This window comes from Centroberyx affinis, unplaced genomic scaffold (assembly GCF_046629955.1).
Source record: "Centroberyx affinis isolate AG114_WGS23_722 - 3 ecotype Tasmania unplaced genomic scaffold, CSIRO-AGI_Caff_v1 ptg001748l_1, whole genome shotgun sequence".
NCBI classification, from domain to species: Eukaryota; Metazoa; Chordata; class Actinopteri; order Beryciformes; family Berycidae; genus Centroberyx; species Centroberyx affinis.
In genome coordinates this window covers 192,310-209,616 of record NW_027280150.1, presented here as the reverse complement: position 1 = coordinate 209,616, position 17,307 = coordinate 192,310, and the positions used below count along the sequence as shown (strand labels likewise).

The 17,307-nt window shown below is 42.3% G+C and overlaps 1 protein-coding gene across 1 annotated transcript in view; it reads right to left on the bottom strand.

Moving 5' to 3' along the window:
- The window catches only part of LOC139652049 (roundabout homolog 1-like), a 62,738-nt gene that overhangs the window by 12,228 nt on the left and 33,203 nt on the right, over positions 1–17,307 (bottom strand). The window contains exons 2-12 of the mRNA XM_071528983.1: positions 14,443–14,597; positions 9,290–9,410; positions 8,343–8,481; positions 8,103–8,230; positions 4,142–4,266; positions 3,857–4,028; positions 1,933–2,138; positions 1,760–1,841; positions 1,462–1,630; positions 1,170–1,336; positions 903–1,024 (exon numbers count right to left, since the gene is read on the bottom strand). Of these exons, the coding sequence (XP_071385084.1) occupies positions 903–1,024; positions 1,170–1,336; positions 1,462–1,630; positions 1,760–1,841; positions 1,933–2,138; positions 3,857–4,028; positions 4,142–4,266; positions 8,103–8,230; positions 8,343–8,481; positions 9,290–9,410; positions 14,443–14,597 (1,586 nt within the window). The remainder of the gene's footprint in view (positions 1–902; positions 1,025–1,169; positions 1,337–1,461; positions 1,631–1,759; positions 1,842–1,932; positions 2,139–3,856; positions 4,029–4,141; positions 4,267–8,102; positions 8,231–8,342; positions 8,482–9,289; positions 9,411–14,442; positions 14,598–17,307) is intronic.

The following is a 17,307-nucleotide window of genomic DNA, read 5'->3' as shown; positions in this document are numbered from 1 at the left end:
TACAATTATGATTCAGAGTGCCTTAAAAGAACACTGCACAGTTTTTATATGTATCTGTAACAAAGCACATTGATCATATTGAAGATACATTTACTCTCTGTGCCGTGGAGTTCACAAAGAAAATGCAGTAAATATTAATATATAGTTAGTAACAACATAGTTTCCACCCAGACTGTTCTTCTACACTATTTATATCTAAGCTCTGTGTTTCACTGTATCTCTGTCATGAATGTGTAACATCACCTCCTGGCCCAACATGGGGGAAGAGAGGTGGAAAAGTCTCAGAACGTATAAGTGTCCTCTATCATAGACCCTGATAAAAACTGACTCTGTCAGTACAGATGGTCTTGATTGGGGTAAAAGGTCCACACCCTACCCTCATTTTTAATATGATCTTTGAAGTGGGAAATGTGGGAAAATAGTAAATTTACCTGTAAATGTGCAGATTTACCGGTGGGGCAGTAAATGTGCTCATTTCCCAAGGTGTAAATGTGTACATTTCTTGGTCAATGTTTAAAAAAATTGTCAAAAACACTAGTCATGGTACTGTTAGGCTCTGTGAGGCTCATAGTGGGTGCAACGTACCACGTAGCAAAAATACCTCTTTGGATTTGCTTCTATCTATGAACCGAGATCTGTGAGGCGCGGGAGATTCATTCATGTAACACTACAACATAAGAAAATTAGCAAAGACAGACCCTGCTTTAGTGTTTAGTAAGCATGCATGTCCTCCCAGTTCACCCACATCACAGAGTGAGGATGGATTGAATCTGAGGCCAGTTTTTTCCTCCAAACTGGTGTGCGTTGGCCTGACACTGCTGTGCTGATATCCAGTGTATTCAACATAGATGTAGCTTGGCCAAGAGATTCTGCTGACAATTAATATGGTATGGTCTTCTTACCATCCACTGGACCCTGACAGCTGAGGAGGAGAGGATGGTTGGAGTGTGCAGGTGGATCACCACGTCTCCCAGCTCCCTCTGGATCTGACGGTGGTCCACTCCCTGGATAGTGGAAGTGGTGTCTATTGGTACAGAAGGAACGGAAGGTTTTAAAACGAAACAAAAAATGATGACTTATTCGTTCCATACTGGCAAGGTGGATGAAGTGAAATGAATGTGTAGTTTTGAGGTAAAGCTAGCAAAACTGTATGACAACCGCAAACTGACCCTGTGTTCTGACAGTATCAGAGATTGGACTGGGGTCACTCAGGCCATAGGCATTCACTGCTCTGACCAGAAACAGGTAGACAGTTCCAGGCTTCAGGTCATTCAGGACAAAGGTCAGTGTCTTCACATGCTCAGCTAGAGTCACCCAGCTGCTGCCTGACGCATGACTGGAAGGAGAAGGGGGAGCAGTGATAACACACTGAAACACGGGAAGCTTTATCATGCTAGACGAATGCAATATAGTAGGTATAAACAAACAAATGAAAACATAGATTATAAATATTTGTCATACCTGAATGCCTCGATAAGGTAGGATGTAGGTGTGGCCCCGGCGTTGGGGTTGGACTTCCAGGACAGAGTGACAGAGGTACGGCTGACGTCGGTCACCTCAGGTTTAGATGGTGCACTGGGAATCAGGTTAGGGTCTGTAGGATGACTGGCCTGGACAACTACTCCAAACTCTGCCACAGAGATATCAGAGAGTGCATTATAAAGGTTGATTAATGCTTTATGATGACTTGTCACAGCAACACTATTCAACTTGTATTTATAACTTGCTTCATAGCTGTCACTCGATATCTGTAACCTACCTTCCACCTGTAGGTATGCTGTCCAGGAAGCCTCTCCATTGGGACTAGAAGCTACACAAGTGTAAGAGCCTGTGTCTCCCAGCTGAGGAGAGGAGGCACAGTGGCATCAATTAGGGGGTTTGGGTTGACTCAGGGGTGTGGCTACTAACTGCTGTAATACTTTGTCCTCTTACCTTGGTGTAGTGAATCTCCAGTGCTCCTGTGTCTGCTAGGGACATGCGAGAGTCCACTGGAGACACCACCACTCCATCCTTCTTCCACTGGACCGTGGGAGTCGGGGTGCCTGCCGTTTGGCAGCCCAGGATCACTTTGCTATCCACAGGTACCGTATGGTTGCTTGGGCCTTGCCTAATCACAGGAGGAGGACGGTCTGACACAGCTATTCCAATAAAAAAAGGAGAAGGGAAGAGAAAAAATATAAGATCAGACATCTAAAGAGGAATATAAAAATAAAAAGGTGGGGAGATGAAAGAAGAGACAATGAAAACAAAAGGCGGCCCAACAAAATGAAAGACAGATAAGATGTGAAAGATATTGAGGAGAAAATTGGTAAAAAGAGAGAACAATAGGTTTAGGTGGCTGCAGAGCCAGTGGAGGAAATAGAAATCAACTTTTCCCCTCCAGCGGAGAGCAACTAATCGTTCATTGGGTAGTAGGTACTGCAGGAGCCGGCTCCAATCACAACAGCAAAGCCCAACTAATAACAAATCCCATTTAGATAGCAGAGCTCTCTCACTCTTCCACTTCAAAACGCTGAGGATGGAGGGGTAGGGTGTGCGGGGGGGGGGGGGGGGGTCCAAAATAAAAAAACAGAGAAAAAGATAATGGAAACACCTTGAAAACCGCCGGAGGTAATGCAGGCCAGTTATTTCCATACAAATACGCCACTCCAACCGGCGGGGAGGAGGAGTGTGGTGGGGTGGAGAGAATTTGGGGGAGGGGAGAATAGAGACAAACAGGTATAGACGCCAGAGGAGAATAGGGAGAGTGGAGTGCTGAAGACCGCTGTATAGATTACATCAAACATGACCCAGTCTTATTTTATTTCCATTACCTGTAATAGAACATACACTAAGTGGGTACCTCTCATTTCCCTACTGAGGCGGCTGCAGAGAGCATTACCCATATGAGCGGAGGATTATCCATTATAACTAATAGGGCTGTGCTGCACAAGTCAATGCGCAGATGCAGAAACTGTCTGTACCAGCCTCAAGCAATTATCTTCATTAAGTTAATATACGTATGTGCATAGTACACTGTCACACGGACACATGTATTCACACTCACACAGGCCACTAAATTGGAAGCCTGTAGACTTTACTGGTGGTGAGTAATTACTGCTGTAAGCCTCCAAGCTACATTCAGCATTTTAATTCGTTTTTTTTAAACAATTGATGCAATTACAGCAGCAACAAGGGTCACCGTCAGCCAATCAGGATGACAGTCCCTCAGGTAACAGTCTACATAAACTGATGTCATCCGCTGATTCTGCACCTTAATGCGCTAATGTCTTCAGTGAAACAACATGGGAGCCAACAGGACAGTGTGTTAGAGGGCTTAAGCTATGCTCCTAAAAATTAGAGTTACAATAGATAACCATTGCTCCATTTCCCATAGACTCTGTCCTGTAATGAGCTTTGCTGTTAGCAGGACATGGTTGAGGTGAAAATGATTCCTTTCCTAGGAGAGTCTGTTTTTTTTTTTATATAAATGTCACTCTGCTCATATACATTGTAATTTCGGTAAGGACTCTTTTGGGAGGGAAGAGAGACGAGGCCAGATGCACTGTGCGCTCAATCACCATGGAAACAGAGGGTTTTGAACCCAAAATGTGAACAGCCGAGGGTTCCTGAAATCATTCCATCGGCTATTAGTAACCAAGGCCAACTACCACACAAAACACTGAACCATAAAGGAGGTCGCTCTTGCCAGTCTACAACCAAGGCCAGTCTGTCATACATCTGCTCAACAAAGGAGGAACTACAGTACAGCAGCAAACCAAAGGTTATTTGGTCAAAACACAAAACACTGAAGCCTGAAAAGTGAAGAATAAAGGTCACCCCCATCTGCCCTCCACAATTCCTTTCTTTTACTCACAGTCTGTGACCTCCAGCAGAGCTTTGGTAATGACACTGCCAGCGATGTTGAGGGCCTGGCAGCTGTAGTAGCCGGCATCAGAGCGCTGGGCATCGGTAATGGTCAAACTGCCCATCTGGGACACAGACAGCCGGCTGAAGGGCTGAGGGGGCTGGTAAGAGAACAAGAGACTCTGGAGGAAAGAGAGACAAGGAACATTTACATTGCATTATTCCAGTCATTACCTTTATTTGCCCTGCGTAGTGATTTACTGCAGTGTGATGACAGACTGAGAGCATATCTCACCTCGCTGCCCTCCCTCTGCCAGAAGATAGCAGGCTGAGGGTTGCCAGTCGCCTCACACTGGAAGGTGACCGTCCTGCCCGCTGCCACCACTTGGTTCCTGGGGCGCATGGCAAACGCAGGGGGCACTGCAGGGGGAGGAAGGTCCTAATTAACAGGGCAGCCTGGACTGATACCAAACAGCTTTCCCCAAGTCCTAGCATTAGAGCACCTCGGTATGTATAATAAGCCCATTGAATAAAAACTAACCACATACATGATGTGAAACAATCAATATTTACCTTTTCTTAATGCAAAACAGCAAATGTCTATTCAGTTAGCCACATATGACATGAATTACATACTGTATTGGTAGATAGAATTACAGTGCAGATAGGACAATGACAGGGGCTCATTTCCTGCTGCTGTCTGATGGTGGATGAGGGATGGATGACAACTTACCAGTGTTGACTACAAGGGAAAAGACACAAAAGAGAGCAGTGTAATGAGTAATGAAGGCACATACTGGGATATGCAATTGCAATGATGCATTCAACACTATTGTGATGTGCTTCAATGAGTGAGCACAATAAAATTGCCATGAAAGACAAAAACAAATATTAGGTACACAGCAAAACATAGTCATTAATAGGGACTGCAAGCAAAAATGTCTCTTTATGATTGCAAGAGATAGATTTCAGTCTTGGTTAATGATGTTTTATTTTAATAATTTATGGGAAGCCTGGTGTTTATTCAGTACATCCCCCACCCAATTGTTCTACACACAAATATTGACAGATACAAACACATTTCCATGGAAAACATTTCATCCATTAGGGATTCTCTTTGTATAGACTGAAAGAAAGAAAGAAAGAAAGAAAGAAAGAAAGAAAGAAAGAAAGAAAGAAAGAAAAAGAAAGAAAGAAAAGCTGTGTTGCTGGATGTGGCTGGGCCCTCTGAACCGACTCGCCTGTCCTCCCTACTGACAGCCATGTTTTCGGAGAATGACGTTTGATAAATTTGTGATCGTGGACATCAAAAGAGCCACAGGCCATCGACTGCCATGCCATGCCGTCGTGGAGGAAGCAGAATAACTCTTCCTGCCCCCTGACTGAGTCAGCTGTCAGTGGGCCAGAGCTTTTCTGTGTGCTAGCTACAGGGTTCCCATCATACATCACACAGCCTTATGCAATTATTTACATTGACCTAATATGCATCTGGAGGACGCCACAGGGCTCACGTTATCTTGCTATGAGATACTTAGTACCTATGATTTTCACATTTTTCATTAACTTCTATGATTAATTCAATTGGACAAACTCACAGACAAATATAATTTTTGCATGGATGGCCTCAATGAGAATCCCCTAATCCTGTGCACATTAAGCAACACAGGATAATCATGTTTTTTTTTTTTATATGTCTTTCTTATATACTTTTTTTTTTAGATTTTTAAATGACTATAGGTCAAGTTTGTAAAGAAAGGCAGATAATTTATATCTTTAAATTTATGTTTAGGACAAAAAGTGAAACATGGACCTTGGACCTCTTGGACGCCCACAACGTGCATAGCCAAAACAGATGCTTGCGACTTCTGTCTAAGGTACTTCCAGCATTGTAACATTTAGTGTGCGTGTGCGTGTGCGTGTGCGTGTGTTGAAAGAGAGGTCCTGGGACAAGGCATGGGCTGTTTAGAGCCCTATGAGACCCAGCAGACTTGTTGACTATGAGGTGTGAAAAGTCTTGTATGGAAGTCTTGGCTTGAGTTACATAGCCAGCCAGCCTTGAGGCCTGTTTTGGACAGAGTTACAATCCCCTAGTGAGGACATAAACATGTGGGGGAGGAGGGGGAGGGGGCTCCTCTACTACTACTAAACACATAAGCTGAGACACATTTTGAGAAGGGAGCTACATCTTGATGGAAGTAAACAAGATGAACAGTGAAATGCATGGCTAGCCAAGTGGCTGTTTTTTTGGAATTCAATGGATGCTGAGAGACTCCACTATGAAAACAGGATATGAGGAGTTACTGTTGAACATTACTGTTGATTTAGTGGAATGCAGAAAAGCTATGTTTAAGCACCTCTCCCTACTAACATATCATGTATATATACGTATATACATAGATATATATATTTAATCTTACAATTTCTCGCAAGTTAATTTCTGACAGAATACAGATCATTTTTACGAGTGCAAAAGTACCTTGAAGAGGCATTTAATTATAGTCCAATTTATCTTGGAGCCTGTGCAAACCTTACTATGGGGTAAATAACTAATTTAGCTCATGCCCTGCTATATATGTTTCAAATAGCAAAGACACCAGATTCAAGTGTTTCATATCTCTTAACCAAGGTTAATAAAAACGTTTCTGTGTTTTTAGACTATCCTGTCATGACTGACTTTTGGGCTGGAATTTTCACAGAATGAAAACTAAAATCTTTAAAACTATAATCCTCTCTTCTTTTGCTTTTACAGTGTCTCCCCTCCTCCCTCTATCCCCTTATCATGGAGATCTGAGCACTTAAGTATCTGCTGAGATAATATGTTTGTCAGACAGTGCTGGTTTTATGTCTCGTTTCCTCCTGGTGTCGAGCCAGCCGGAGGGAAAGAAAGAGAGTAAACCATTTTCCTTTTTCATTTTTTTTTTATTTAGACATTTCTCTCTTTCCTCCGGTAAGGCAAATTCCACTCATCTGCTATCTCTTCCTGCCCTCCTCCGTTTGCCGCCCAAATTAGCCACGGTCCCCCCTGTTTTCTCAGGTTTTTTGGAGGGAGAGGAAGGCGATGTAATTGGAACCATGTCATTTCGCAGCATGCAACCAGCTCTGGCTTATCTTTAATTAAGTCCTAAGATCCTCACTGTCTGTGTCACCCACGGTGTCACTGGTGTGTGTGTGTGTGTGTGTGTGTGTGTGTGTGTGTGTGTGTGTGTGTGTGCTCGCGCGCACATGTATGTGAGGAGAAGTGTCTCACCACTCATTTCCTGCCTCTGGTTTATGAACTAAAGGGTGTCATTGTGGCAGGACAACTTTGACCAAATGAATCCACTTTCTGCGGCCGCGTAAACATTTATATCATAGGCTCTCCTCAGCTTATACACTAATGTGGAAAGCACTGCAAACAAGCTGCTGCAATGTCCTGCACTACTCATTATATAGAACTATAGTGGTGGCTGCTGAAAAAATTATATGACCTCAAGCTGGGAGGAAACAGCGAAGAACCCAGAAAAAAACATAGTAGATAACTCAGTCTACTGCCTTGAGAGCAGCAGCAGCTGAAGGCACAAGAATGAAAATTAGTTCTTGATACAGATTAAAAGAGCAGGGGAGAAATCACTGCCTGATGATTTGTGACATCAAGAGACAGGATTAGGTATCCAGTTAGGCTAGGACCAGTAGGAAATAGGAATAGGAAATCAGAGGCACAGACAAAGGCTATGTGTGAACTTTAAAGCTACATTCCACTTAGTTTTAACATGTGGGTCATTCGGCACTTGACCACCATGAAAACTATAATATATACTAATCATCAAGATCGGATGCAGCTGGGACGAGTGTGTAGCGTTTTTTTTTTACTTCCCATTCATTTGAATTGCCCCCGAAAATAGACCGAAAACGCTTGTGAACAAATTCAACAACAGATCCTGCTTTTAAGACAATAAAGCAGTCCTGGGTCCGTCCTCGTTTCGCATTTGTATTCTTGGTTTACACTACAATTTGTATTTAAAAATAAAAGTAGATCCGGTCTCCCAAACAGGAATCATCTCTCCTAAATGGTATCCCTCCGCTTTGTTCTCTTCTAGCAATAAAAATGCTATTTGGAAAAATGATGTTCTAAAACATCGGACCCACAGTTGAAAATCACAGTAGTGGGATCTGTTGTTGAAGTGCCAAATAACCGCCATGTTAAAACTATGTGGAATATTGCTTTAAGAGGAGGTGGTGTTAGGGTTAGGGGACATTAGATCTGAGGATGTACTGACCATGTACGGTGAGCGTGGCGGATGCTTCGGACTTCCCAACCATGTTCTCCGCCACACACGTGTAGGAGCCCTCATCTGAAGGGGCGACTCGGCCGACAATCAGCGTATGGTCCTCTAACATTTCAAATCTGTAGCCAGGACACACACATATCATGCAGAAATGGAAGAAAATGCGGAAACCTTGTTTGCATGGTAAATTCTGATTTGTACGTGTGTGTGTCGAGGGCCTTTGTGCGTTACCTCCCCTTAGGCAGGTCGGAGTCGTCCTTCCTCCAGCGGACAGTGGGAACGGGGTCTCCTTGAACCACGCAGTGGAACTCCACGCTCTCGTCTGCCAGCACCACCACACTGCTGGGCCGCTTCGCAAAGCTGGGGCGCTCTGGAGGGGCGGCGCGACAGCAACCAGAGCAACCATCATTATAATCATCACTGTCGTCATGCTCCTGAGTGCCATCTATATCCTGAGGCAAAACCCTTTTCCCTCTGTTACATTTTTTTATGTTATCCTTGTATCGTTGAATGTTATCCTTTTATTTTTATTCTTGCATTTCTTTACACCCACCACAGTAAAATTCTTTGACATATTTGCACAACAATCTTCTGGTCTTACGAAAAGACCGTTGGAAATTTTGATATTTTTAGACCTGTCTGTATCATTACGCCCTCTAATCATTCTTATTGAACTGGATGTATCAAACCTTAACTCCGAGTGCAAGAACACATTCCTATCAATCTCTTTCTTCAATCAACAGTATTATTCTAGTGGTCATGGTCAAATGGTTAAATGACCATCTGATCGTGTGATAAGAAGGCTGTTCTGATGGGAAGTGTTTGTACTAGGGGTGTGGGATGTAGAATAGAGGTTGGGGGCAGGGGACCAGAGAGGGAGGAGGGGAAAGGGATGAGGAAGTCTTGGACTACAGTGTTTTGCTGGTTGGTAGCGGGGGTTGTGGCTGGGCTAGGCAGTCACCAGGAGTTTGGTGGGAAATGTCTGCACAGCTGGCGGATTGGAAGCCAGTGTTGCATAATCAGGCTAATTAATGGATTACTACACCACAGTGATAAAGACCTCACATGGCAGACTGGCAAGCTAAACCACAATGAAGTAAGACGATACTCAGACTAAGCAAAGAACTGAAACATCCTGCAACGCAATCATGAAGCGGTAATCAAAAGCAAATTTTTACCCAGCACAGTGAGTTCAGCAATCTCGCTCTCCCTCTCTCCCACCATGTTAGTTCCAACGCAGATGTACTTCCCCGCATCACTCTTCCTGGTGTTGGTGATCATCAGCTTGCCGCTGCGAATCTAAAAGATGGCACAGAGGTTGTCAGAGTGAGTCAAGCCTGTAACCACATTGATTGTGCCCAGAAAGCAAATCATAGTCAGCCTCTATAGCTCCGCTGTGGTTGGAAATGAGCATAAACTCTACGCAATGTCACCAGTGCTGCAGTATTTACGTAACCATAAACTTTATCATGGAGCAGCCTTATGTGTATCTGTATGTTAGTGAGTGACGTGTGGCACAGTCATGATGTATAAATCAATCTGTCCCAATTTTGATCACTGTTGCACGAGAACGAATCTGTCCATAAACTTGCTTCCAGTCATTTTCAATTAAACAGTAAAATTTAAAAACTTGCTCTGTGAAATGTGGTTGTGTGTACATTTATGCATGATGCCAACCATGTATAATCACATCTCCAGCAATTTTCCGCTTTGAAAATATTTATTTTCATGCACTTGATGACATGACTGTGAGTGGTGTGGTGTATGCTTATGTGCATCCATGTGCATCTTTGTACACATCTTTGTCTACAGAGTTAGAGTTTTCACTGCCTTTCAGCACAGCGCAGAAGGTCATCCATTATGAAATTACATAATTCATATCTGGTGCTGCATTAGCACAGAACCCTGGGAACAAAGACACTGGGATCCTTTGAAGAGACCTCCCTCAGATGTTCTGTCATATATCCACACCATCAGCCTGCTTTTGCCTTTCTCAAACTTTTCACCTTCACTACACTCATATCTACACACACTCAACACACACATACACACAATAAAGAAGTAGAAGAGAAAATGCATTCCACACCGTTTTCATTCTTCTCACATCCTCTTCACCGTGCGCCCCCACAGACCATTGGGAATGTCTTCATGGTACTTTGAATATGAAGTACGCGGTCTGCAGAAACCAGTGTTTTACAGGTGACACCACAGCAGCAGTGAGTAGGGCAATGGGGCGATTCTATAACAGATCTATGCAGATCTAAAGTCCTCAAACCAAACACAATCTCAGCAATCAAGGCCGTTGCCTATGCCCAACCACATGAAACCTTCTCCCAGGCATCACGTTCAATCAAACCCTTGGCCACACAATTATGATTCAATTTAAGATTACTTTTTTCCAATTCACTCAAGGTTATTGGAATTTATCTATCTGTATATCCCTGCTAGATACGCACACACAGCGCCCTGCATGTATTTATTTCTAAACAGAGGTCAGAGGGCAAGGTTGCCTGCAGTGTCGTGTCCCTGAAGCGGTTTGGGTTTCTGCATCATGCTGTACGGCACCTGGGTTGGTGGGCACACACTAGTCATCTTCTCACAGATGGAATACATCATTATATCGCTGCTGCAGGGATAAAACCAACAACCTTTCAGTTTTTAGTCAGCCGCTCTACCTCTAGGCTAACCTACCTCACAAAACAGCCTACACCAAATGAATTACAACTAAGAGCGGTCTAACTACGGTAGACACGCCAAATCTGCTGCAAATGTTGTGGTTTAAAGAGTGAGATTTAACAAACTGCAATGTGACTTGTGGTTGTGTGTACATTTATACATCAACTATGCTAACCATGAGTAATCATAGGGAACAAGTTGTGGAATTTGGGAATTGCCAAATCAGCTATTACTGTCAGTATTCAATGGATTATGGTTAAATGTTTCCTATATGTTTAGTTTTACAATATAGCCTAATATAAAAATGTGCTACATATTAATAAACACATCATTTAATGATTGCATACAATAACATGGGTGACAATAATGCCATGAATGAGCCATGTGATATATATATGGAAGATCTAGCAAGCACATTGCATAGAGAGCATATACTTTAAGACAGGGTGCATTTTTTTTGCATAAAGTAACACATTTCTCATTGTCAGACAGCATTTCCTGGGCCTACGTCGCAAAAACAATTGAAACCTTGTGTTCCAAAGGGACATAAATCAGACAGGCCATAACAGTGCATATCCAAGTTTTGTCCACTCTGGCTTTCATTCAGAGGGACGTTTCAACAGAGCATGGTAATCATTCTGCCATTTCACAACCTTCAATCAGTCAATTGATGCCAACAGCATTGAGAAGTGCATGCAATTAAGACCAGAGTAACAACAATGTACAATTCTCACACACGATTACACAACAACCTGTCATTAAGAGGGAGTTACAACAGGCTGTTTGCCAATCCTCGGTTCCCTAATACTAGTTCTCTGATAATAGTTAAGCTTTAGTGTAGCTTACTTGCACAAGAGAGATAGGAGCCTCGCATAAGGTGAAAAGACTTATAATAGTTACACAAAACATGAATGAAACATATATACTGTATTTATATGAAATAGTTTTTTGCCTATTTTTGCTTGCTGGTTCATAATCTTCCCTATGGTTTTCCATTTTATGCAGTAAGTACTAACATTTTTAATCAAATGCACAACACTATTAAATTCAGGTGATTGAGGTTACCCATTAAAAACCCTGGATAATGAATATATTAGTTCTCAGCCTCATCAGGCGTACATGGCCCCTTGGACTGCAGGGTCTACCGTCTAATCACTGTCCCTTAATGAAACAATGTCAAATATTGTGGTGTTATAACGATGCCAGCAAAGTAGTTCTCAAGGACAGCGAGAATGATGTTGCTCTGACCAATGCGGGTTTGACTGATTTCATGCTTGCGTTCTGCAACCTTTGCTGTAAATACTGCACCACTAGTAACTTTAGCAGCTGATTAAAGAGCAGACCATTTCTTTTTTAATTCATGGACTGACCGCTTGTCTGTTTTAGCTGCAGTTCCTCTGCTAAGCAATCCAAATCATGTGGTTTGTCTATCTTCCATTTCGGACACTAAAACCTCAACTTTCGTTTCCACGTCTTGTCTTTCCTCTTCACATAACCTTGGCTCCACTAAAGCCATAGACATTGTGAAGCTGCTGCTTACAGTGTTTAAAGAGTATGTTTTTTGCTGTTTAAGTTTAATCAGGAATGTGTGTATGTACAACTTCTGAATACAAATTTGGTAAGTGTGTGAGAACCTTTTAAAAATTGTTCTCAAGAATTAGCTTAATTTTTTTTCTACACATCATCATTGAAAAACGAGGCCCTGGGACTCAAGGGAAACACTCAAAAGGACGGCAGGTAGCCGTGGATCACTTGCGGTGGACTCTTTTGGTCTTTGTACAGTAAGTGATTTCTTTGTGTGAACTCTCATAGCAAAGACACATTTCCATATCGAAAAGATGATTAGGGAGGACAAAGACAGGCAAGTGAGAAGTATAAAGAGAGGTACAAAGCAGAAAGCAGCCTTTGTATTTCCCTCAGAGGGCCCTCCCCCTGGCTCTGATCCCTGCCTCTCCTTAAATCAGAGATAGCTGCTCTGTCCATCACAGTCCCCCAGAGAGGCTCTACCTGTCACTCCACACGAGGATGAGCTTGGAATCTGCTCTCCTGTGTCCCCCAGAGCATGCACAGGCATTCAAACAAACAAATCAACACACACACACGCATATACATCCACAAGACGTGGGCACACATCCACACACACACACACACACACACACACACCAAAAAACAAAATATGCATCTGAGTTTGAAATTTGGTTCTTGGTTCTGAGTTAAAGGTAAGGGAAACCAGCTCCTGTTCTTGCTGGTCTAATCCATCAGATGTTTCTGGATCTGAAATCTATTCAATATATAAACAATGCAAACAGTATGTAAGATCCATAGTAACCCCACTGTATACTGTAGCAAGCAATATGAAACAAAAACAAATCAATACTGCATGTTACAGTTGGCTGCATGACAACTTCAATATACTAGATTTATACCATACTGTAGCCCATATGATGCTACTTACTAGTGCCAGCTTGTTTTCTGTCATTGCTTACTTTTACCATCAATCATGTCAAATAGCATTATGTGTACAGCTTTTTTGATGCATTATTTTCTGGTTAGTGTTTTCAGTCAAACCCAGAAAATCCATCCTGGCATTTTCAGTATACAATGTGATGCTGGAGGAAAAAAAAACTGCCTGTACTGCACTGTACTATATAGGGATGTTCACGAAAACTCGATGATCGATTTATTGTTTGTTATGTTTCATGTCGATTAATGACTTAAACGACTTTTTGAATTGCGTCATCGTGCATAACAACAACATACGCCATACAAAACATACAAAGTTAACTTCATTTCTCTCTCACTGACAAACACACACACATACACACACGCGCACACACACACAAAGACAAAAAGATGAATCTGAGATGCTGAATGCTCTAATGGTTCACCTGCACAGCACTACAACTTCCCTGAATTTTTCAACACTGAGCGTGAGTGATATCCTCTAATGATGCCCTACCGAGGACCTCTCACGTATCAATGAAAAATCATACAAGCTATTTTCAAATACCAGCGCATATTCTCTTCGTTGACTATATATGCAGTCGATCGCAACCATTCCATTTTTTATGGCTTTGAAGAACTGGACGCATTATTTTCGCCTTCTCCACAGCCTTGAGAGAATTCAAAGGAATACAAATATTATTCTCCACCTTTACCTTTCCTGTCTATTTTACATCTGTCTTTATTATTTGCACTTTGCATTTTTTGCATTATTTGCATTTTTCAAAATCTGCCTTCCTCCTCCTGCCACTCCCTCTTCTCTCCATCATTACACTTTTATCATTTCAGTATCTTCCCCTCAGTAGTAACTGCAATGGCGATTTTGGTCCAAAAAGCTTATTGTCTTGATTATTGCAATTCAAATAAGATTACAGATTAAGGATTCATTTTAATAATTTTTGGTACTATATATGTTTTGAATAAAATGTATGACATTGATGATTGACTTGATACTGAAGTAAAAAGTAAAGTCACAGCACTAGTTGTATGAATGAAAGAGGAAATAATTGCATGTAATAATATATTAATTATTAATGGGATATCATGGATCCAGTGCATACATTACTGCACTCTTTCAGCATGATTTCATATTGCCTATGGCCTCAAGGTCAGAGTGGTGTGTCGTATCTAAGGTCAAAGTGATATATCTTACTGTGATGCGTTCACCACTGTCTAAGCTGGTCCCATCTTTCCTCCAGGAGATGGTGGGTTCAGGATGCCCGCGGGGCGGCTGGCACTCCAGCACTGCAGGCTCGCCCACCACCACCATGACATCCACTGGGTTCTGCCTGAAGTCATCACGCAAAACTGTGAAAGAGAGAGAAGAGCAGAGCAGTCAGTGGAGTGGCATTTAATGATGGTTCATGATTTGACAATGAGAATATTCCAATTAAAATGTAAATGTTTTAATCAGAATGTTTTACAATAATAAACATTATACTAAGAGTATTCATGCTGTAACTAATACATATAAAGAACAATATTTGCTGACTTTAATGAATGGTTGTTTGGACATGTATACCATAATAACTCAAGTAAGTCTGTCCATCACATTTTTTATGAGTACCACTTGCCCAACTCCTGCCCAAAATGCCTTCATTGTGTTGAGTTGTTAATGTCATATAGTGTCAAACATTGCTGCATCCAGCCTTAATGCCTTTTGCACCTCAACAAGTGTCAATATTGTATAATGTGCAAGACAGTTAGATGGGAGCAACAGAAATAGTAGGGTAGTGATATGACAGCAGTCTGTGACAGGAGGGAAATGATTGACATTAATTTAGTGTATATGAGGAGCCAACAACAATTGATTGATGTAGTCAATCATTTTTTTTCCAAACCTTTTTTTCAACAATGCATATAAACAGCATAATCAATTATTCTTACAATAGAATACTATATTATTAGCATATTGAATGTATGTATGTATGTATGTATGTATGTATGTATGTATGTCAATTAGTATGTTTACAGTACATGAACACTAATAATTACATCGTACTCTGATTAAGGCAATACTCTAGCTGTAGCAATTATGAAAATGTAAAAAAGTCTGATTTTCTTAATCAGAGCAAGGTAAGCTCTAAATAAAAATGCAGCTTAACACTATCCACATAGAGGTTCTGAGCAGATTCATACCATTTTTATTCTATTTTACATGCCTGTTTTTAATGTATATACTGTATATCAAGCTTTAGTGGGCAAATTAGTGAGAGCCTAGCATGTCTTGAATCAGCAACTTCTCCTCTGAAGAATTAGGTTTACTCTTTATAATTTATTCCCCATTCTTGCTCGCTTATAAAAGTATTTTATTTTACTGTTTTTTTTAATGAGCACTGCAATATACCTGACAGGATCTGCTCTCGGGGCTAGTCAGGGGCCAATTCCCTTATACTCTAACTTAGAGAATGAGGACTATTGAGACTAGCTGCTGAGAAGGCAACTCCTGGCTGTCTTAATGGCTGACAGTAATGAAGACGAGAAGCTACACGACAACAGAGCAGCCCAGAAAGGTGAGATCCAGAGAGCTACACTGGGAGGAAATGGAAAACTACCACAGCAATTTCTCATCCTTCCACATCTACTGGCCTGTGCACAGACAGAGAGAGCTGGGAGCCAGGGGCCGAGCTGCAAACAAAGAAAATGTGCGTCCACACCAAGAAGGCCAATAGCAGAGGGTGTTTTCTGGTGGCCACAGGCAGCTCCTTCCTGTCTCCACTGCACAGCCTCAAGCTCCAAGCATCATAAGGAGGAGCGAAGTTGTGATTACTGGCAGGGGATTCAAACCCCCCACCCCCCCCACCCACCCACCCCTTCCCAAAACATCTAAAACATAAAATTAAATGTTCACTGAGGCAAAAAATTGACTGGGATAATCTGAGAGCTTTACACACTAGTATGACCCAGTGTAAAATTGAAAGGAGGCGATGAGAAGTGAAAAAAAGAGCCAGCAAGTAAGATTAGGGAAAGCGAGAAAGTGTAGCACAGAGGTGACAATCGCAGACGATGGAAGGAACAAGTGAGCGAGAGAGAAGTGGGGGTACGACAGGAATGAAAGCAATCTTCCGTTCCATATCACTGAGCAGATTCCTGCTCCTGATGGGCCTGAACAACATGTGCTAATGTAGACGCCCGCGCATGAGTGACTGCTGTTAAGCATTTCCAGTCTTAAATTACAGGGGGTTTAGAACCTGAACAGGCCCGGGGAGCCGAGCCAACGTGGAGCGAGCAGCACAGCGGAGCTCAGTAGAGCCGAGTTGGGGTGAAAAGACAGGAAACAATGAGGAAAAGGCATAATCACTCCCAGATGGCGGCAACCCATTCACCCCTGGCTACGGAATTGTACATAACGCAGGGCGAGCGGGCCGAGATGCCTGATGAGCACCATGGATATGGGAGAACAAATTGGGATGACCCTCTAATTGGAAGCATTGTGGCCCCCGCATCTCTTTGGGCTCCACTCTGCTGCTATGCCCCTCTGATCCTCTGAGCTGGGTTGCGACTGGCTGACTGCAGTTCGCCGAGTGCTGATGGGAAACAGCTGTCTCAAAAACCCCTCCGCCCCCCCAACCCCCCACCCCTCCTATGTCACATGATAAAAGGCATTCCTCGTGGGACACAAAAACATGGCTGAGGTTACTTTAGACAGGAAGAAAGTGGAACCATGACAACTGTGTGAGCGAGTGTGTGTGTCTGACTGATATTATCTGATAATTCAAATAGCAATACATTACTCCACATTGGGTCACACATCTGTTTTTACTATTGTGTGAGGTCTAAATGTCTCTATAAGAACTGAAAGTTTGGAAAAGTGATGAATTGTTTTCCCAAACCCCTGGGTTAAAGATTTATTTTTAGTGATATGGTGAGAGAGATTTAGTGTAAGAATTAAAACAGGGAAGTAGTGATAAGGGGGTAAAGGTAGGGTAAGGGTTAAGAAATGAAGAGAAGTGAAGAATGTCCTCAGAAGGGTGTGTGTGTGTGTGTGTGTGTGTGTGTGTGTGTGTGTGTGTGTGTG